Source organism: Anolis sagrei, chromosome 2 (genome assembly GCF_037176765.1).
Source record: "Anolis sagrei isolate rAnoSag1 chromosome 2, rAnoSag1.mat, whole genome shotgun sequence".
In the NCBI taxonomy this organism is placed as follows: domain Eukaryota; kingdom Metazoa; phylum Chordata; class Lepidosauria; order Squamata; family Dactyloidae; genus Anolis; species Anolis sagrei.
Window position 1 is genome coordinate 50,159,823 of NC_090022.1, and position 23,910 is coordinate 50,183,732.

Genomic DNA, 23,910 nt, shown 5'->3' on the forward strand with positions numbered 1-23,910 from the left:
ATATCAAGAAAACGCATTTAAATAGGAAAGAAGAACCCAACATTACATAGTTTAGACTGTATGAGAAATATAGATTTTAAGACAAAAAGTATATGAAGTACAGGTTGAGTATCTTTTATCCAAAATACTTAAAATGAAAAGTGTTTTAGATTTTGTTGTTTTCTGGATTTTGCATATACATGTATATGAGGTATGTTGGAGAAAGGATCCAAGTCTAGATTATGTTTCATATACACCTTGTACATATAGCCTGTAGGCAATTTCATACACAATATTTGTAATATTTTGTGCATAAAACAAGTTTGTGTATATTGAACCCTCAAAAAGCAATGGTATCACTCAGCTACCCATGGGAAAATTTCAGGTTTAGGATTTCCAGATAAGAGACTAGAAAATTATGCCTCATTTAAACCAGTCATTCTAGAATTTTCTTTGTGTGGTTGTGGACCGCATTGAAGACCTGATGAAAAATATGGATGTCCTTCACAGGAAAATGTACATAATCACAGTTTTCAAAGTAACAGGAAGAAAAGTGAAGAATATCGTTTCATGTTTTGGGGAACATTGTTTATGGATTGCTGAAACATTGTGAACAGGTTAAAAGGCCCCTGATTTACCACACATACACACACTGTGTGGTTTGTTGCCCATTCTAAAGGGAAAAGGGAATAATCAGGTGGAAAAGTTGAAAAAATTGCTCATATCCATTACCTTGCACCAGATACACTGAAATTACATTGCAACATCTGCTACACTTAAAAACTGATGCTAAAGGTTTCCTAACTGAGTAGGAGAGGGTCCCACCCTCCTCCAATTCTACCAGATACCATCACCTAATACTGTTTTTACTTGAAGTTTCAGTAATTTAGTGGGAAGTCACTGAATGTTTTAACATGCTCCCTTTCCACCTCTGACTCCACAGAGACTTCCCGTTCCTACAGAAAATAGGAAATCTATACACAATTATACACACACACACACATAGCTAAGGCACATGGAAAAGGAGTGGAAAGGATGAGATATTTTAAAGAAAGTTTTGGCTCTAAGTAGGCGAGCTTGCATTAGCTCAAGTCCCGTTATAGACAATGGCTTTTTGGATTTTGTGTATGTGTGTGCAGGGATATTTTCTAGCTCAGGTGGTGGATGGAATGTGTGGAAACGGAATCCATGGATAATGGTGGGAAAAAGACAGTAGAAGGCCGTGTTGGTGCTTCTTCTCCATGGAATGTCCCTCGACTTATCCATGGGTCTTGTCAAAATTCATTAAACCAGCCCTCGACATACATGAGGTCAACTTATATGTGAACACATACAGTAATTCCCACATATTGCTGTAGGTTAGACCATTGGAATACTCACTGAATGGGAGAATGTGACTTTTGAGTACACGACTGGGAGATAGCACGACATAGACATTACTATTTTGGACATTGGACCAAGCTCATGTGATATAAAATACAGTTGATCTCTTGTTCAGCCTACAGCCAAGCATCCCAAGGGGGATGGACAAGTAGGCAGCACCTCTCCTATAGTCCTAAAAGTCTCTCTTATGCCTTTCTGTTGACATGTTTGATGAGCTTCATCACTTAAGAGTTTGGAAGCATTCACACTTCTCACAGGCAAGTCATCCCATTGGATTGTTGTCCCTCATGGTTTTTTCTGACTCTATATAATGCTGATATCAATCAATGTAACTGAACACTAATGTTATCAACACTTTATATACCTGGAGAGGAGCCCAAACTCCTCAGCTGTGTTGTTCATGACAATGGCAAGTTCCATGATCACATCTGAATTCCAATAAATGTTTACCTGAGAGTAGGTGTTGCTGAATTCAACTGGGCTTATTTCTATGCACAGAAAGGTATTTATAACACAAATAAAAGTAGGAAACAAACATGCTGCTTTTTCCTGATGACTGTCACATATTTATTTTTAGAGAAAAGCACGGACAAGCAGTAGCTTCCTATTTGCGAGTGACCTTTGAGTTTTTCCTTATCAGGTCTGAACCATTTTGCCAGCTCCTGCCTCAAAGTGCCACAGTGACTGCTAAAGATTTGATACATCTTCTTGTCGACCACTTATCCAGCTAAAAGCCATTCTGTCTGATGTGTGAAGTGGGTGGCGATTGGCAGCTGGCATGTCACAATAGGAAAAGACAGCCATTAAAGTACAAAGGTCAACAAACAAGTCTATTTTGCCACAGTGTGGGGGATGACCTCATAACATCCAGTCTGATGACCAAAGTTATCTTATATTTATGGATGTCTTCAGGCTGGGGGCCCCTTAGAGCTCTGCCAAAATACTATTGCTGCTCTTTGGCACCCCTTTCTCCCCCTCACAGATTGCTGGCTGCCATTCGGAGAATGTCATGCAGCACAGTGAACAGGGCACTAAGTGTCTCTTCTCTGCCTTTCTGGCTCTTTGTCTGGCCATCAATCCTCCTCGTTCTCTGGAGGACGTTGAAGGCTTTTAGATGAATGGTAGGATTCAGCAACATAAATTACTGTAGCTTAATCATCGTAACTGTCACAGAGATGTGAGTCTTGCTAAATCCTAGTTACAACAAAGTAATGTCACGAGGAGCTGATTACATCAAAGCTGTAGAAATTTCTCACGGCATCGTGAGTGCTTTCACCTTGGATGGAAAGACAAAAAACGTCTTCACAAATGAGGCTTAAATTGCTTTCGAGTTTATCTTATGATAGGCATATGAATGTGTAATCATTATTAATCCAGAATGAGAAGTGGGAGGGAGTCTTTTGGCAGTATAACATTTACAAATGTAACAGAGGAACAACTACTGTAAGTCTTACAGGCAAAGATACCTGACGAATGCTATTTTAGCTTATTTGTTTCAAATAACATTGAAAATTGTTTTGAGTTCCATTTTGAGACAAAGGCAGGATTTAAAACAGCCAACCAAAATAATAAATACATTATTTAGGACATGGATGGGGAGCTGTGGAACTCTCCTGTGACATCCCAGTATTGTATATGACCAAAACTTTCCCTTCCTATTGGATAAATTCAATAATCATTGGTACGTGGAGGCACATCTTCCCCATCTAGTTTAAAGACTAAAATGTTTATTGTGGCACAAGCATTTCTAAGAAGAAGCTGGTATTTACTAAAATACAAAATGCAAAAACCCTTCCACCCTGAAATTGTATCATTGTATGCATGTATTGTTCGATTGCTTAGTATTTTCTCTCATCACAACATGTGGGTGTGTGGCATGGGCCCTGGATCTGGCTTGCGTACCTCCCCCCCCTTTATCAATGAGGGGGGAGTGTCCTGGTGGCATAGGGGTGTGGCAGTACCAGTGTCCCAGGATGGAACCAGTTGGCTCACTACCAGGGATCCCTACTGTTATGAAGTGGCATCAGTCAGCATCAGGCTGCCCGATCCTTGATCCAGGACCATGGTTGCCAACCCTGTTTCTCATTGTAACCAATAAATAAGTTGTGGCACTTGGTTATTCTAAACCATTGTATCTGTCTTTCCTTGTGGGTTCTGGCAGGGGGAGGTTGCCACTGCCCACACAACTTTTTGCCCATCTTGGGGACCCAATTAGCAAAAATCCATCCTAGTCTTTACCCTCAATTTTTGCAGAGGGAAAACACATGGCAATATTTATTTACAAAAATAATTTAAAATTGTCCTTTTGCCTTACTAGAAAACTGAAGAAAGTTTTTTTTAAGTCCACAAAAACAAATTTAGAATTAATATAAACCAGAGTATTTGAACCAGAAGGAGCAGGGATAAAAAAAAAATATTTGGACAGTCCTCATCTGGCACCTTTTTCAGTCAGGATGGATAGAGATTCACCATCCAAAAGACCTGTCCATATCATTACACTGAATTAGATGGAATCCATTCATCAAATTCAGATAAGCAGATGGCTCAGTCATCTTTTTGCCAATCCTAACCTGAATACTGAGTCCAAGGCAGAGAAAATGTGTGCAATTTTGCCAATTAAATGTTTTAGAAACATATGTCAGCTGACAAAAGTTGATTTACATTATTCTGGGGTCTAAAATGAACCAGCCCCCTTTCATTGTTCTAAATAGGTCTGTTCAGTGACACTGCATTGATGTTGTGGTATCATTATCACAGAACAGAGCTTAAAACGGATTCTGATCCAGGTTCAGAGACTTTCCTCTTCAATCATTCTACCCAAGCACTTCATCATACTCAGCTCCTCGGCTTTCCTTGATGTGAGAATACATTTATATGGTGTGAAAATAATTTGGGGGTGGGGAAAAGAGAAAAAAAGAAATCAGGTCATCAACAGGATTTCCCAGCTTAGGCTCCAGGGTACCAATAGGCACACACGTTGCCTATTGCTTTGGAGCAAACTACACTTTGAAATAGGACTGTCCAAATCAGAACTACCTGCTTCATCCAGAGGGCATTAAAACTTGTTGAGGTTAAAAAGGAATTAAAGATAACAGAAGAGCCTGATTACTTGGCACAATACCTATCACGAATATAGTAATGACAAATAGGACACTGTTCTGAGATCTGTATAGGGTGGTGTCACCATGGCATTTTTCACACTCTGCCTATATTTTGAGCCAGAGTTGCTCATAACCCTGGATTTAGTTGTTTTGCAGTACCAATGGCAGTAGCAGAATAAACAGATCAGGATTTAAGAGGATTATTATTGTGTGGTAAGTAGTGTTGGATTAAGGCTTAGCTTCACATTTCCAGCCAGCCTTGAAGCTCAATGGGTAAATATTGGTCATATGTTATTGATCACTTCAGAGGTTTGTTGTGAGAATAAAAATGGGGAGCCATGCATGCTGCCTTGAGCTCCTTTAGGGAAAGGTGGAATATAAAGACAATGAATTAAATTGTCATCTGATGGAGGACAAAGTGGTGGCCAACACACTCTCTTTTTTAATGGTGAGGAACTGGACATGCATCATTAACAACTGTGTCAAGGGCTATTTTTGAGCAACTGAGAAATCCCCTGATTTTCAGTGAGACTGAAGGGAGAGGAGATTTAATTTCCCCTTTTAAATGTGTTTTAACTAATGCTTTATTAACTAATGCTTTATCTCCTCACTACCTCTGAGGATGCTTGCCATAGATGCAGGCAAATTGTCAGGAGACAATGCCTCTAGACCATGGCCATATAGCCCGAAAAAACCTACAACAACCCAGTGATTCCGGCCATGAAAGCCTTCAACAATACATTAATGCTTTACTGTTTATTGTTTGTCTATTTTGTTGTATTTTGCTTGTCACTTATTTTGCATATATTACTTAATGTATTTACTTATGTTGTGAGCCACCCTGAGTCCTTTCAGAGAAATGGGTGTGGAATATAAGTAAAGATAATGATGATGATGATGATGATGATGATGATTTCCCATTCACAGCCACAATGCTCTCTGTTCCTATTAATCTTAAGAGAAGATTATGGCCCTTAGGGAGATAGTGCAGTATATAAATAATTATAATAATATTATTTATTATTATGGCTAATTACAAACCTGCCTATGAGTCTGCAGGTTTTGTTAGGATTGTGACTGGAGAGGAAAATTCCCTCCCCATAAGTTGGATCCTCAAGTAAGATTGTATCCTGCCTCTATCCCACAGAGCAGACATGGGCAAACTTTGGCCCTCCAGGTCTTTTGGATTTCAACTCCCACAATTCCTAACAGCCAGAACAGTGTAATAATTTAAATATTGGACCATGAATGGAGTTCCCTTTCTGGTTATAGAAGTCCACTGGATGATCTTGGGCAAGTCTTAGGCCCCCTCTTCAGTGCCATGCAATGTAGTTAAACTGCATTATGAAACTGCATTATATGGCAGTGTGGATATGATCTTAACCTAAAAGAAAGGCAAAGGCACCCCACCTCCAAATAGATGTTATCAAGAAAATCCTATGATAGGCTCATTTTAGGATTGGCATAAATCAGAAACAGCTTGAGGGTGCACAACAATATTAACAACCCCACCTAATCCTCTCCCTCTCTCCCTCCCTCTCTCTCTCTCTATATATATATAGTTTATGTAGGTTTTCTGAAATGATGTATTTAATGACAACAACAAAAAATGGGTTACTGTCAGTATTTTGGGTTGTATGGGCATGTGCCAGTAGCATTCTGATGTTTCGACTGCATCTGTGACTGGCATCTTCAGAAGTTCTGTTGGCAGTGAAGCAAGTGGAGTTTATATATACCTGTGAAAAGTCCAGAGTGGGAGAAAGAACCCTTGTCTATTTAAAGCAAGTGTAAATGTTGTAATTAGCAAGCTTGAATAGCACGAGTAGCCATGCAGTCCGAAAAACTCACACCAATCCAGCAATTCTGGCCCTGAAAGCCTTTGACAACACAAAAACAATCAAGTTTTGTGTATGTGTTACTACAGAGAATTGTAGTCTCTTCCACCCCCTGCAACAATGAAATCCCTTCTTCAGCACCTATAGTTTGGCTGAGTGAGAGTGGGGAAAGACTGGTAGATCTCAGCAGGAGATGTCATCACCCCACATGAAGACATGGGGGATAGCCAGACACTTATCTGATTCAGATCCCTCTACCTTTTTACTTGCCACAGAATGACCACTCAGGGTTGTTATTACAGAAGAACTGTGAATTCATGGGTAAAGGAGCCATAGCTGCCTTCTGCCTGGGTAATATAGGATCTCAGCCATAAACAGTAATGACATTTTAATATCACCTCTAATTTGACCCTCCGACTGTTATGCTTGGCAAACCTCAGTGCATACTTCTATGCCTAACACGATTTCAAAAGGTGGTGGTTGTAGTGTGACAATTACTGTGTTATGCTCAAAGGCAAAACTATGTGTGATACTATGTTTAATGTTATCAAACAAGCTAGAAACCTTCAAAGCTCTGCCTCCTCCATGGTTTTGTTGCAGGTGACAAGGCAAGAAGAAAAGGAAATGCAGTATCTCAAACAGAGAGAATTATTCCAAAGGGGAAATGCAAAGAAAGACAAGACAAAACAACAACAAAAACAGCTCAGCAAGCTTTTTCTCAGAGAGCAAAATGAAGATATTCCAGTGATTGAAAAATACGTGAATTGGATGGAGCATTAAATAAGGGAGAAAATGTAGACGTGTACAACATTAAAATTATGTGAAAAGAGAGAGAGGGTGAGGGAAGATGTTCTTTTCTTATAATCTTAGACTTTGTCCTATTCACACTCAAATGGAATGGTGGGAGATTCAGGACAAAGAAAAGGAAACGTTTCATCACAAAATGCAAATTTAAACTGCAAAATTTGCTCCCAAAGGACATAATGTTGTCCTTTAAAATGGGACTGGGTAAATTTGAGGAGTGTTGGGTTGCTGAGAGTTTTCTGGGCTCTATGGCCATGTTCCAGAAGCATTCTCTCCTGATGTTTTACCCACATCTATGGCAGGCATCCTCAAAGGTTGTGAGGCATATTGGAAACTGGACAAGGGAGGTTTATATATCTGCTGATGGTCTAGGTTGGAAGGAAGAGCCCTTGTCTGTTGGAGGATTAGAGTATTTGGGGAGGATTGGTTGTGTCTTACTTTAGGGCTCCAAAGTCAATGGTTGTCTATTGTGTGAGCCAGTACACCTTTAGGTTCTTAATTTGTCTCAAATTCCTCCCCTGCCCTCCCACACCCCAAATACAAATTTAGATACTGTGAAAAACAAATGTGAAAACTGAGATCGGGGAGAGAGTTCCTAACTTCTTCCTTATAGGCTATCTGTTTGGTAAAATCACTGTGCCAAATGCCTTTTTTCCTGAGACAAATACAACCTCCATAGATGTGTTTCGTAAAGCCACATAAAGAAAAACATTTGGGAAAAACTATACAAATCTAAGGGTTGCATGATGTTTAGTCTTCTGGTAGTGGTATTTGCTTGACTTGGTTTCATTCTTGGGGGTACCCCCAAAGCCCACATGCTATTAAGGTTGGAAAAATAATAGTAACTTACCTCTACTTAAAGTGGTATCTTTATTATCAGTTAAACTCATAGCTAGGGAGGCACCATCAGGAATCTGTGGGTGGAGGGATGCAAAATAAATAGTCTTTCAGAGACAGTTTATGAGGCTGCGATTCCTATATAAAACAATGAAAGGTTTATTTATCAAGGGTAAACAATAAGTACCAAAGGGATTAAGCATCTAGATTTGGTCTTGTGGAACTTACTGTTGTGGATTACAAATAAGAAGTTATTAAAATCCATATAGACCAATTTTCAGAGCTCCAAAACTAGAGGGGAGGTGTTGCATAAAAATTATTTTGCTTTAGGAAAGGGCAACCATTTTTACAAATGAGGTAGTTAAAAATCTTGTACTCATTCTCTTCACAGCTACAGTCCTGAGTCCTATATTTTAAAATGCTGTGAATGTATGCTATTTCATTACACTCACTATAGACATAAATAATTTAAGCTACACATCACTGTGTTATGATCCCACCTTAAGATTCCCCTTTTAAAAAACATGCTGTTATCAATTTTGTCAGGATTTCTATGCATACACAGGAGCAGTAATTTTCTATTTTGATGGGAAACACATGAAGACTGGGGGGGAGACAAACGATTAGTGAAGGCAAAATACAAAACAAATAAAATGTGACAAGACACATAGCCAACATGCATCCTTAAGGCTGCAATCCTACACCAATGTGCTAGGGAGTAAGCCCTTTGAAAATAATAATAACAACAACGATAATTTAAAGATTGAACTGCACAAGCCTGTAAAGGTGGTCCCAGTGGTGATCAGCACATTGAGTTCAGTGCCTAAAGACCTTGGCTTGCACTTAAATACAATCGACACTGATAAAATTACCATCTGCTAGCTGCAAAAGGCCACCTTACTGGGATCTGCACACATTATTCACTGATACATCACACAGTCCTAGACACTTGGGAAGGGTCCGACGTGTGATCCAATACAACAGCCAGCAGAATGATCTTGTCTGCTGTGGACTCATCTTGTTGTGTTTCTAATAATAATAATAATAATAATAATAATAATAATAATAATAATAATAACAACTTTATTTATTTTCCCTGGGGAGCTCAGGGCGGAGTCCAACAAACAAAAAGGCAAAGATTCAATGCCTCAATGACAATTAAGTACAAATGTAAGAATCCTGAACAACCCTACATAAAAGACATCTTAAACATACCAACTATAACTTAATCTATCAAAAATTATAACTAACATAAAACATGAACATATAAAACCCACTAGGCTTACTTATGGGTAAGTATACACAGGACTGTTAGAGTGATTTCCCATGTATACTGTTCTGTAGGGAAATGTTGGTCAAAGACATTACATCAGGCATGATAAAATTTGCATGGATTTTCCAAGGAAGACCCGTGAACAGGAGAGGGGAGAAATCTAATATTCTGTTTGCAGATTTCTCCTGAAAGATACATATGAATTTTTCATTATGACAAAAATATTTTGCATATGGATTTTTTTTGATGTGGGTTATTCTAAAAGATAGCTGCAGCCAGCCTTATGATTGACTGGCTATAATGGTCAAAACACGAACCTTGCTTGATACAACCGGCATGGAGTTCTTTCCTCAAGCCCCAGCATCAACTACGGCAATAATAATCCCGTGCATGAAATTACTGAGTGTGCATGAAATTACTTCAAATACAGACTTAAATTAACCTACTGTCACTTCAAATGAATATTATTCCTTAAAAAAGAAATGTAAAAAAGGACCATTTGTGGGCAAACCTGGTTCCCATAAGAGACCAATGGGAACTCTGACATCACTGTCAACAAGAAAGAGGAATGGTATGATTTTAATTAGGATTGATAGCGGCCACTGGGAAAAGAGTTTTTTCCCTAGCAATGACTTGTTTTGCATGAAGAGCTTTTAATTAGTCTCGATGTGTTGCAATATTAACGAGTTTCTCGCCAGGGCAGATGTCTATTCCCCGGAAGGTCTTGTGGAGTTATGGCAACCTTCCTGCTTGCTTCTGCTAATCCTGCTTAGAAGGCAAATCGTGGTGTGTCCCCAAGGAATGGCAGACCCAAAGGAAGGGAAGTTCTTGGAGCAGTCACTCTTTTTACCTTATAATGTGCTAACGTGTTCAGTTTCTTCCTGCCATCTTCCATCACTGAAGTGTCATCGAGGTCCCGAAGGATGTAGCTGTCAGTGCTTGTGGCAAACCATTCTAAATAAAGAAAATGGAGCAAATAAAAACCTTGCCTGAACACAGCATGTGCCAGTGAGAACGCAAATGGTTTCTCTTATTTGGATGCCACGTTTGACAAGGGACACAGGTGTTTTCAGTGTCAAGTGCTGCAACTCCTGAAGGGTCTCTTGTGCCACCGGACTCAGATGTGGGATCCTTTGGGCAGCTCACTGTAGAAAGTCTTCCAAGGTGGTGGCAAGTAGGTTAAAATTTAAACGACTGAATTGTATTCTGGTATCACAAATCTTTAACACTATGCATCCTAATTCAAACACTGGTCACAAACATCTGCAGTGTTTTAAACACAAGACATCTGGTTGCAGAGTAAAAGCAAAAGTAGATCTGGTTCTTTATTATGTGGTTTTATTTTTAAATAAAAAATGATTCTGCTTAACTAACATCTTATGTTGAACACATTTAGGTGGAAGTAAGGTCAACTAATTTCAAAAGTATGTTCTGGATCACAGGTTGAGAGCTGTAAACAGCTAACGAGTATTTTTTACAAGCATGTTGTGCCATCTGCTTATATGCATCCCTTTCTGATTTCAACTTGGGCACTTTCCCCGAGTGGGAAATTAAAATTTCCCTCTAGCCTTCTAGCAAGTGTAAAATGCTGAGTGCAAATGCTTCATGTTTGAATATTATGTTTCTGTACAATTAGTATTTGTTTCCTAAAACTAAGGACTGAATAGGGAAACGGAATATTTACCTAGATCAACGTCTTCTACCCTTGGCCATTGGGAATATGGAATATTCTTGCAAAAGGCTTCAAGTATCTTTTCTTTAACTTGGCTGAGAGTGTCTGTATCCATGACTCGAACACTCAAGGAGTCCATCCCACAGCCTTGGAAAGACACATTAAGATTCTGTGGAGAAAAAAGATGATTGCTTAGAGTGTAGGATGCATGGATTGTAAGTCATAAAAAGCCTGTGAGCTATAAGCTGGAAAGAAAATCTTGGCACACCATATACACTGCACTAAGGAGGAAATTTCTATAGCCAGTGAGAAGTGCTGATTTACAGCCCTGTACATGGGAATCAGTTATTTTATTCAAAGAGCTTTGAAAACAGATAGCACTTTAAGCTTCTCTTGAAATGTCCTGTCTATGACCCTAAGGCCTGAAACATGGGAGCAATTGCAGCAGGGGACAGAAAAAATAATTAGTTAGTTCTCCACATTGGCTATGTTTTGGGGTGCAGCACTCCCGCAAAACTAAAAAACTACAAATAAAAAATGCTATTTTATTACCTAAGTTAACACTTCTCTGAGAATCTCTAGGTCTTCCTGTATGACTGTGTGGTAAACTAGAGATTCTTAAAGAAATGTTATTTCTAGGTTTCTCTAGGTTTATTTATTTATTTTATTTTATTTAGAACATTTATACCCTGTCCATCTTAACCTCCAAGGAGGGACTCCGGACGGCTTCCAACAGGCAACAATTTGATGCCGACACAATATAAAACACATAATAAAATACAATCAAATACATAACATAGTTATAAATATACATTAAAACAGTTGGCCAGGTTAAAAACATCATCCAAATCAGTCCAAATTGTGGTCAAATAAAATCGCATCTTCACCAGTAAAATCAGTCTATTCTATAAATGCTTGCTCCCATATCTAGGATTTAAGTTTCTTCCAGAAGGTCAGGAGGGAGGGGGCAGATCTAATTCCTTAGGGAGGGAATTCCACAGCCGAGGGGCCACCACGGAGAAGGTCTTGTTTCCAATATGACTTTATGGTCAAGTGCCTAGAGACAATATTGTACTCAAATCCATGAACAATTAAATCTTCAAATGTAAGTATTGCACTTTAACTACAAAAAAAAAAAAAAAGGGGGGGGGACCTTAGGGAGTAAGCCAGCCAAAGTCACAATTTCTCCACCCAGACATTCAAAAAGATCTTTCATCAATTTCAGAGAAAGGTACAGAACTTATACTGACCCATAGATAAGTCCACATATACATAATTTCTATACATATTAATTGCACCGTAACAGTCAGATTGTACACATTTTAGTGATCAGAATATGCTTCATGAATGCCTTGTGGAAGAACTGAACGTGTAAAGTGATGACAAATTTTGCAATAAAATTGCATTATCCCCTCTACATGGTAAATCAAATTTTATCATCATCTGGGAATGGTGCATTCACTTCTGTTTCAGTTACATGTAAACAAGTCAGCAGCACTTTCCCAGTTTGCTGTTATGGAGCTATCTCTCTGCAAAGAGTAAGTTAATACTCAGGGTCCTGCTGCTAACCTCTTTAGCTATGCTTCGTAAATTATAGATCAGTTAGGAATGGGAAACTGCAGCAAAGAAGGGAAGAACACAGTGCCAAAAATCTGTTCGCATTTACACCACCATAGCTCCTCGGTGACCCCACTGATTCTGGGAGAACTGCTCCAGATTTATGCTATGTAATCAAATGCAGAATTTAGTTTGAATCTTGCAAAGGTCTGTCTATTGCATTTTCTGTCAGGTTGAAGTTAACATATTCCTCCAGACTCTATAATTTTAGCATGAGATAGTCCCACAAGAACTATTTTATAGCATCATTTTTCAGCACAATTCCTGTAACACCCTGTATAAAAGCTTTCACACCATAGATTCAGCTTTACAAGCAGCAACCTATCTCAGTGGCAAAAAAGTTACTATTTTGCCAGAAGCTGTAAAGATGAGACATTCCTTAAAAAAGAAATCAAAAGAATCAGACTAGTACATTGTTACACAGCATTCAATGCTAGTATATTTATTTTTTTCAGGCTATCTTGAACCTTAGCCAATCAGACAGAATTCTCTAGACTTGATATATTCCTGAGCTGTGCTTTTTTAAGTGGCCAGATGTTTTAAAATGAGATTTCTATACACACACAATTTGATTTGAAATTTGGTATATGATAACATAAGCACTTTTGATTACTGTTGTGAGAACATAGATATGCACAGTTAGATAGTGTGTACAAATTCTTGTATATATTGATTTGTAAATGTCATTGTGTCAATATTATTTTCACTTATTAGTATTTTGCCCAATAGTTTTGTTCTATTTTCAGGAGCAACCTGAATTACTTGGAAAATACCATATTCTTGTTTAATGCACTGATTCTACTAAACCTCAATTATTCAGGAAAAGTGTTGACCTTTCTGACCAGATGTACATATGGACATTTATCCATGGTTCCATCTATGGTATTCTTGCTTATGGCCACCACGTCATGCATTCTACCCATCAAGGGAATGAATAACCATAATTGTGGTTGCTCAGAACCCAGATGAATTCTCCACCCTACTTCCAGAGCAAACAAAGTGCTAGATGAAAACCCTAGAAAGAGATCATCCATCAAAAGTTCTTTCATTCTTAAAGCTGGTACTGATTACTCAGGCTTCAAATATAGCCATGGAAATAATAAGCTCTTTAAATTGAATTGCAGAAACACCTTACCCTTGGCTTTGCTTCAATGTTCTCTCTCAAAAGCCATTCTTCATTCAGTGTGTACCTGGCTTTTCCTGTGATGGCATCTATCGATCCTTTATTGATCTGTTGTTTGATGGCACAGAGCAGGAGGAAGAAGGGTTCCCCAACTGTTTCCTGCAAGGTGAAAGAACAGGATACATTTAGCTGATCAGGAACCAGTGAAGACACAAAACTGTCCATAAGTTAACACAATCCGTTTCATTTCCATGAATATTATAAACAAACTTCTTTTGAAATCCTGATTAGATAAGGAAGTTTTCAAGCAAACAAAAACAGCTGTTCAGTCTTCTATATATAATGTTCTATAGCAGCATTTCTCAAACTCTGCTCCTCCAGGTGTTTTGAACTTCAACACCCAGAAATCCTAGCCAGGTTACCAGCTGTTAGGGATTGTGGGAGCTGAGGTCCAAAACACCTGGAGGAGCAGAGTTTGAGAAACACTGCTCTGTAGTATAAGTCAGTGTTTCTCAACCTTTAGTCCCTCAGGTGGACTTCAGCTCCCACAATCCCTAACAGCTGGTAAGCTGGCTGGGATTTCTGGGAGTTGAAGTCCAAAACACCTAGAGGACTAAATATTGAGAAGCACTGGTATAGGTAAGATACAATCATGAAATATGATCATGGAACCCAGTGGTGGCTGGTGGGTTTTAGGTCAGCAGAATACAGGATCTGTTCTAGGTTTTCATCTGAACTTAAGTAAACTGTTAAGGGTGTTCAACCTATTTGGGGATAAATCTCAGAACTTTGGATAGCACATTTAAAATCCAGAACCAGAACCAGTGGCCACCAGTTGACACTGATAGAAACAACATATATCCATTCAGATCAGATGCAGAGATGGAAGCAATAACACAATGGAAGTGGACTGGGAAATCATGAAATTATCCAGTTCAAACAAACAGGTTCACAATGGAAACTGAAGTTAAAGTATCAAAAATACCCGCAAACAGTTGGGATTTTGGGAACCTTAGATGCTGGTTGATATCCTGAGAAAATGTAACATATTTACATCCCAACGCTTTCCAAATATTTCATGTTGGTGACACACTTTTTAGACATGCATCATTTCACAACACAAGAATTCAGTTTTACTAGCAAACTGGATGTTACCCTTATAAGAGTTACAGACACATATGTACGGTAAATTGTAATAACAAAATGCATGGGGATACAACATATCTCATGAAAACTTTTCATTTATATTTTAAAATATACATGATTTATTGCCAATTTCACACAGACTCAGAGATTTCTCCTTACGCTTGCATGACACAACTACACACTTCAGCCGACACACTCCTGTGTCACAACACAGAGTTTAGAAAGCTCTGATTTACCCCCAAACTGGGAGGATAGGAAGCAATATTTTATCAGCTGAAACCTCCACAGATTTTAATTTCTTATTAATATTATATTATTGTACTTCAATAATTGACAACCATAATTTTATACATCTTCTCAAACACTTTTTAAAAAGATTATAAAGCCAACTTTACAGAATATTCAAATAACAGCAAACTAACCATGATGTAATGTAAGTCCAGAAATAATTTCTATACCAATGTCTTTAATGTTCCTGAACACTTTTTTCAAAGTAAAACTCACGTATATCACTTAAGCTTTTTGTAATTCAATTTTATTTCTACTTCATGCATGTATAAGCCCACTTCTGAATCTCTTAACTGCTCAGAGCAAGAGAAATATAATTACTGTAAAAAAAATGTTTCGGAAATTCAAGTGGTCAGCATCTGTTCGGTCTGATTTCTTTGCTTGATTAATGCTAGAATTATTAAAGCTTTTCACTACTGCAACACCTAGTTTAATGCCAGCTTTGACTTTCCAGCACTTCAAATGCTACTGTCTGGCTATAGACGGATATGTGCCATCTGTTCCGTAGTGTCAGGATCTAATTTGCCATCAATAACATATCTTATATTAACAACAATTAATAAAATGTTGTTTCTTTCTTTGAATGTTTAGTCAAAACCTTGTGAGCTACATCCAGTTTATAAGGTCAGTCAAGCTCACCCATTTACAATGACAGCATTTGATTGCTATTATTTTTCTGCACAATCCCACAGAAGTTAAGAAGCAAAGGTGCCATGAACAAAACCAAATGGTTTTAAAAAGTTTTAAAAGATAGGGGAGACCAATTATTGATCAAGCAAAACAGTTTATTTTGAATGCTAGCTGTAATGCTTAAGTTATCTGATGTGTAGACCCAGCAGGGACTAGCTCCATATTGATGCCATTGACTTTTTCTTAGAAATGCTCCAGGGACTGGAAGGAGGTTCACCCCTCTGTGGACCATTCCTTCGAGTAACTCCAGCTTAGAGCATAACATAAGGATGTGATGCCTCTGAATATCACATATCTAAAGGGAAAAGAAGTACATTTGGCAACCCATCTGCATGGATTCTGCATTCATGGATTCAACTAACCATGGCTTGAAAATAATCCAAAAATTAAAAATTGATTTTATTATATTGATGTATAGGCATATCTGCTGTAGTCTCCCACCATTTCACAGACATTCAGGATCTCTCCAGCACTCATTTAAGTTTGCCATTTTATATATGAGACATGCTGTATTACTACACTATTGTATAGAATGCAGTTTGAGCATCCATGGATTTTGATATCCAGAAGGGGTTGGGGGTCCTGTAACTAAACCCAAAGGGTACCAAGGGCCCACTGTATAATATGAGTATTCTTGCAATCCAGTTTTTATGAAATTTTATGAGCTAAAAATATTGTAGGAGCCGCGGTGGCACAATGTGTTAAACCCTCATGCTGCTAAACTGCTGACCTGAAGGTAGGCAGTTTGATTCGCAAGACGGGGTGAGCGCCCATCTGTCAGCTCCAACTCTGACAAATCCTGACAAATACATGTGAGTAGATAAATAGGACCTGCCGATTCATAGAAGATAGGCTGGACCTGAAGTGTATAGGGCTTTATAATCTGCACTTTGAATTGGGTCCGGGAACTCATCAGCAGCCAGTGGAGCTATTTTAACAGGGGCATTGTGTTCTCCCTATAACCAGCTCAAGTTAGTAATCTGGCCATTGACCTTTGCACTAACTGCAATTTCCAAGCCATCTTCAAAAACAGCCCCACGTAGAGTGCATTGCAGTAGTCCATTCTAGATGTAACTAAGGTGTCGACCACCATGGCCAAATCAGGGGCACCAGTTTTAATTGTGCGAAAGCACTCCCAGCCACTGCCAACATCTGAGCTTCAACCATCAGCGCTGAGTACAGAAGGACCCCCAGATTACAGACCTGTGTCTTCAGGGGGAGTACAATCCCATCAAGCACAGGTTACCCAGATCGTCCCCATGACTGACCAGGAGGACTTCTGTCTTGTCTGGATTAAGCTTCAGTTTGTTGGCCCTCATACAGTCTGTCACAGCTGTCAGGCACTGGTCAAGGATCCGGGGAGCTTCCTTGGAATGTGGTGGAAAAGAGTAGTACAATTGTGTGTCATCTGCGTAGAGATAGCACCCAACTCCAAAACTCCAGATGATCTTGCCCAGTGGTTTCATGTAGATGTCAAAAAGCATGGGGGAGAGAATAGAATCTTGCAGGACCCCACAGGTCAATGGCCAGGGGTCCGAGAAGGTGTCCCCCAGCAACACCAACTGGGTACGATCCTTCAGGAGGGAGCAGAGCCACTGTAGAGCAGTGCAACTCGTGAGCACTTGTTCAAAAGCTAGATCTTATTCTAAAATGCTACTAGCACATAGAGAATGATTGCACAGTATTTTCAATTTAGACTAAGACCTCTGCAAACATCAAGGTCATTTGTAGGGTCTGGATTTAGATTGAGATTTCGATCCATTCTCCAATACATCAAAACATGACTGAATCTCCTCTACAAAATGTGTCAGTGAGAGAGAGGGGGAGATAAATTACACTTGAATCATAAAGCTGCTTTGAAAGCCAGTAAAAGTCTTTTGCAAGAACACCACACAGACAGATCTGGTATTTACTGCCCTTGAATAACTTACATTTGATATGATTAAGCAGAGTAGGTGACAAGTTTTTTTCCTGTGTCCAGCCTGCCACAGCAAGAAAAGAAATGGCTAAATGGGCACTTCAGCTGCAGCTGCAGAGTTAATGCTGCAGACTTTAGATGAAGAATTATTACACAAGAAATAAACTACAAGGTCTAGCCTCTGGCATATTATTTCTTTATTCAATTTTTTGGCCCTGATTTTCAAAAACTATGAATTGTTGTGAAAATACACAAAAGCACAAAGACAATGTATTTAAAAGATGGGAAAGGAAGTGGGCAGTCAAGAACTGCAAGTGAAATGTCTAAGTTGGAATGTATCTCAGAATTACTGTGGGGAAACTGGTTTGGACACAACACAAAATAATCCTGAGACCAAGCTTTTTGTTGTGGGGGAAGGGGATTAATGTGCTTATTCAAGGGAAAAATAGATCTTTTGAATACATTAACAGGGCACATTTTCTTCTCTATTGTATTTCTCTCATTTTAAAAAACAAGATGCTTACTGATTTTTGACCACAATATTATGAGGTTGTAAAAGTAACCCTGGGCACCAAAAGTTTGTATTAATGAAAACTAAAATTAGTGTTGGCATTCTTTGAACTTTTCCATATAAGAGGTGTGAAGTTATGTTTCTAAATGTCTGGATTTTTAAAATGTCTTGAAAAAAAAATGCAAAATTGAAAGATTACGGTATGTTTACATGCTATTCTTGAAATGAGTCCGATATGTTAGAAAAGTCTTCTAGGGAACACATTACAGACGGCTCCTAAAAAGCCTTGGGGCACACACCAAACTATCCCAAGTTCCCCAATTTGAGGTCATTTCCTAACAAATCCAATTATTTACTGAATGGAGGCCAACGATGTGTATAGGGAAGTAATCTCCAACGTCTTAAATCTACTATATTGGCTTCATATTCTAGCTCTTTGCCTAGATCCAATTCTATGACAGGAAGAATCAGATCCGAATGCTTGCCTCTTTCCCTTCCTGTTTTCTATTGATATGTGGAAACTAAGCTTTGCTTTTATGTTCACATCCTAATACCATACACAGTGCATGTATATTTTTGTGCTTATTTATCCAGAATAACTTTGGATAAGATCCCTCCCGGGCTCCACAGTAAGTAGCACTAAGACTGGTTTAGAATCTCTATTCATGTCTCAGCATAGGCGGAAAGGATTAAAAGAACCATGCTAATACTATCTTAACTATAAGTACTTAGAGGACAAAGGAATTCTTAGAGGACATTAATTTGCATTAAACAACCTTAGGTTCTGTCTATAATCATAACATTTCTTGCTTCTATCAAGGAAAGGAAAATGTTAATATGTGTTTTAGGGAGGGCTCACTTAGTACTATTTATTTTAAAGGGAGAATCAGGACTGGGTCCATAGGGAACAGTGGGGGAAAGTCACCCATGTCCTCCGCATGCTGTGTTTCCACTGAAAGTGAATCTTCTCTGAAAGATACCATTAACCTTGCAGAATCCTCTGCTGCAGTCAATCAAAATATATCACTAGGGTAGCTGGCATATTGGGGGTGAAAATGTGAGGAATCTAGTGGGATTGACATGTGAGAAAGAAGGCATATCCATCCTCCTGTCCCCATTCCTGATCCTCCATGAGCACTATTGAAAATATGAAAACAATGGCTAGGATCCTCTAAGTGACTCACATGAATATAGGGGCAACTTAGACTTGTGTGTGTTTCTTTTTGGTGCACAGGACTAATGGCTGCACAGGGCTATTTTTTTGATACTAAGCTTTCTATATAAAAAAACACCCATGCCCTGTCAGACCCTAGAGGGGCCACTGTTCTCCTTTCTTACCAGGAAAAAGTTGAGAGTGGTACTTCAGATCCTTCTGCTTTGAGTTCCTGGGGTAGGTCTGCTACATTGCCTTATGTACCTCTTTTCTCTCCTCATCCAAATGAGCTGACCAGCTGCTATTATATAGTCTGAATCATCTTCTTCCACCTTCCTATCATTAAGCAAAACAGCAAGAGTCTCTCCTGTGACTTGACAGCTGCCAGACAGTAGGAAGATATGGAACAGTGCATACAGAGCTGTATGGATATGTAGAATCTTGGTCTAACAGAAACTATGCAATTATGGTCATGATTCATTTGAGCTGCAGAATATGAGTATCTATCATCTCCAGTATCAAGGGAATGTAAGATGGATGAAGAAGCTACACTCATATATTGCTGGTGCATCCCCAACTGCCAACTCTTTGGTCACTTGATAAACAGAACTTTGGTGTAATCCAAAATGGTTGTTCTTGTGTTCCTGTGATAAAGGCAATATATTTCAGAGGCTTCTCCATTACAGATAAATAAAACCTTATGTTTGTTTAAAGAAGCCTAGGTTTGTGCTGAGTAGCTTCCAACTTCTAGTAAAAAATAGTGCAGAGTGAGTTGTATTTTTCAGCATGAGTCATGCAACAGTTTTACAGTAAGCTCCTGGAAGCTACATCATTTTTACTGGTCTTGACACACCAAATTATAGTTTTAGAGCCTAAATCAGAGACAGGGATTGTATGGCCCTTCAATTCTGATGGATCAATGTTGAGTTAATACCAAAGAAGCAATTGTAAGTATCTATGTCAATATTAAAGAGTAAGCAGTGACCTATGCAGAAGATAAAGTCATGATTATCAAAGCCTGGCTGGCTGATATCAATTTAGAAACAGGGAGGGGATGGTGATAACACACTAGTGATAGGGATTAAACCCATGATTTGACTCATCAAAACCATCTTTGTAAACCAATTTTGTGGTAGAAACCAATGAGATCCTTTTTCCATCTATCATACAATTTGGATACATGCAACTATATGGAACTGTAGTACTTCCGATGCTGTTGACATGCCCAAAGCTGAGTTCCTGTGTGCAGAGTTACCAAATAAATGAACACAAAGGCACTTAGCACTTGGCCATGTTACTACAAAATGCATTGAACATAATACAGTCTACTGATATCAAGATAATTTTGTGTGAGACAGATTTACTTCTGAGCAGAACAGACTATGAAAAACCCAATGCCACTTGTTGTGTGCCATCCAGGGTTGCTTCTGAGTTATGGTGGCTCTGAAGTGAACATATCATGAGGTTTCTTGATAAGATTTGTTCACCTTTGCCTTCCTTTGAGGAGAAGACAATGTGGCTTTCCCAAGGTTACCTAGTAGGTTTCCATGGCCAAGCAAGGATTCAAACCAATGGTCCAATACTCAAACCACTACATTATGCTAGCTCACTGAAACACATCCCTTTTTATGAAGCAACTAATTATATCTTTATAATAAACCAACTAATCAAGCTCACCATCGCAGTTACTTTGTTTAGACCATAGAGAATGATTGTTGACTATTTTGAAAGTTTCCATTTTTAGATGGCTTGCTCTTCAACCTTCCACTTCTGTAGCACAAACGGATAGAATGTTTGGCACAGCGTTAATATAAAACAAATGTTTAAATCTTGTAATGCTAACTTATGAGGAAAAACACAAGCAGCTGGAATTTTTCCACTGCACAATTGTTAAGGACCTTTTGCAGCAGCTGTTTCAAATAGATGTTGTGATTAATGGGATAATTCAAGAACTAAAAACAGACCCATTGTCACATGTGTCTCCTGGACCAGTATTATAGGATGGCTAGCACTTTTTTTAACCAAACAATGTCTGCATAAGTAGTAGAGTTGTTTTAAAGTAAAGAGGTGCACAATGCTGGTATTTGACTACTATGTTGGATTTCAAATGCAGACTACCCCATAAATATTCTGTTGATGGGTTTGGATGTACTGCCCCTGAGTTCAGTAGATTGGCTTTCCAACACTTTGTTTTGACATAAATTGTAGTCTCTCATTTTCTTCTTGTTGATTTGGTATGCTTGTTTTTCTCTCAATTCCCTTGTGATTTCAAGATGAAAAGGTATCATGTATTCTTTTAAAGGTGACTGTCAAGCTTACTGGAAGCTGGTGGGTCAGGTCACCTAAGAATAGAAGTGAGCACAGTATGACCGAAACTAGTATCTGCTCTAGATCTGCAGTCCAGTCTATACTGGTGAATGAACCTGGACATTTGTGATCACATAGTGGTTTTGAGGAGGTCAGGTATTGAAATGCCATATAGCTGACCTTTAAGGAACTTCTTGATTAAAAGAATGTGAGAAAATATATATGATTGAACTAGAAAATGGTGGTTCATACATCGCAATGAAGCCAAGTACACCTCTTTGGAGAAAAAGAAGAAGGCCAATTCTTATTCTCGAAAGAATAAAAGAAAGAGCATGATACTGGATACTCTTGCCAGGAAAGTAGGTTCTGACTTTCTAGCAGCAGACAAAACTCAGATAGGTTTTGGTGAGGTTATGTTATTTACCTCCAGGCCATGAGATCCAGCATCCTGAGTGAGCGAGGCCATCCAGCATCCTGAAATCTAAGTGGAGGTCCCAACCACTGGAGTAGTGTCATATGTTGACCCCTGGAATAGTGTCCACTGCCCAAAGCACCAGATAGGTTCAGAAATCATCCACACAATGAAGGATAGGACAGCAAACATAGGTTTCCTCCCACTTTTCAAACCCTACCCTTAATGTTGACAATTCCAGTGACAATTTGGTGCTCTTGGAAGTCAGTTGAAACTTGTAGAATGATTACCATCCCCACTCTTCCACCAGCTTTGTTATAGATAGGAGAGGTCTTGCATTTGACACGGCATCATGGTACAGAGGCATTTGGGAATACAGGGATACTCTCCACTTCAGAGCAGTTCCAGAGTTTAGTGAAACTCTATAATAGTTTCTCCAGTGCTGAATTTGTAGCTTTTGTTCTGTTGGACATTAGAGGTGCTTCAAAATAAGGTTATGGTTAGGAACCCACAGGTTTCACTTATCTCTGAATGTCAACTCTGATTATTTCCCTTCTTCCCTGTTATTTAAGGTTATTAAGATATATATTCTCTATTTGAGAGACTATTTGAAAATCCCCGATGGAATAAAAACAAAAAGAAATAGAATGTTTTGGAAGGTGATATATAGCCTGCAGTTATTCTCATTGCCCAAGACTGCAATCATATCAGATTTGCAATATTTGGTTTAGCACACAGTGGATAGGAGTTGGTGATTAGCCTATTCATTCTGTTTGTGACTCAGAGACTGGTATCTCAACTAGAAGGGGCAAAAAGGACATATTTTCAAACTCTTGAAGATAGACTGAAGAGCTACTGATGACACACAGTTAGGCTGCCGATTCATCTAAGTAATCTTCAGATTATTATTCACACCAGCAAGCAAGGGATGTCCATGGTAGCTATTTTGCTTTGTTTTCAATTAGATATGTGCACATCATTATGGAAAAATTAGAACACCATATCTCTTCCAAAACTACTAATGTATGTGACTGTTGTCATCTTTGTTTCAAAATGTTAATGAAAACGGTTCTGTAATTGCATATATGTATATGCACACAATATACAATAATACTGCATGACATCACATTAGTCCTCTTGTTCTATTGCTACATGGACAAGAGCTGATTTTCAGCAGAACAAACAACAACAGATGGAGAGGTGGCACTGTCTCGCCCTTGTCAAAATCAGCCAGCCTCCTTCCAAGTTGTCTGGTTTACTGGCAGGCTTCCCCTGGATTCAGCCAGTCATCGCCTGTTCCACAAAATACCACAAGAATCAAAGCATTTTCGCAGCCCACATGTATTATCAACTTATGTGTATAACATCTGTCTTTCATCTTTTAATAGCTGGGACTATGCCAAGTTTCAAAATGGGGGTGGGGGAAACAAATTATTTACAAGCTAGTTTCATGTTTTAGATTAACTTTTAAGAATCTCAATCTTTGCTCCATTCCCCTGCTACAAAATCTCTTCCTTTCTGGCAGGGTAAATGAAACTCTTCCTCTGAGATAATTCTCTTGCTCTCAGACTGGCACAAGGTAAAGATCTGTGTTTTTCTAAGAATGTTTGTGAATACATATTGAGGCCTTCAATTGTATAGGGATTAAGGAATTACAAGAAAAGAATATAGAGGAACATGAAAAACCACATGAGAATTGCAAACACTATGGATTTCTTTTGTAAACCATTCCACTCATAAACCCCATAAGGTAAATCTCAGTCCTTTTCCTCACCCCAGGAAGGCTTTCTCACATAACGTCCCCCCACAGAAGAAATTAGGCAGCTGATTTGGGTTGTATCGGATTCCAGCTGCATTGTGT

General features: G+C 38.7%; 2 protein-coding genes across 2 annotated transcripts in view; both read right to left on the minus strand.

Moving 5' to 3' along the window:
* LOC132769363 (large ribosomal subunit protein eL32) overlaps positions 1 to 23,910 on the minus strand; it is a 262,210-nt gene that overhangs the window by 225,417 nt on the left and 12,883 nt on the right. The window lies entirely within an intron of this gene.
* Positions 1 to 23,910, minus strand: part of PLXND1 (plexin D1) — a 223,417-nt gene that overhangs the window by 18,877 nt on the left and 180,630 nt on the right. The window contains exons 26-29 of the mRNA XM_060766263.2: positions 13,637 to 13,783; positions 10,897 to 11,053; positions 10,063 to 10,166; positions 7,953 to 8,016 (exon numbers count right to left, since the gene is read on the minus strand). Coding sequence (XP_060622246.2) covers positions 7,953 to 8,016; positions 10,063 to 10,166; positions 10,897 to 11,053; positions 13,637 to 13,783 — 472 coding nt within the window. The remainder of the gene's footprint in view (positions 1 to 7,952; positions 8,017 to 10,062; positions 10,167 to 10,896; positions 11,054 to 13,636; positions 13,784 to 23,910) is intronic.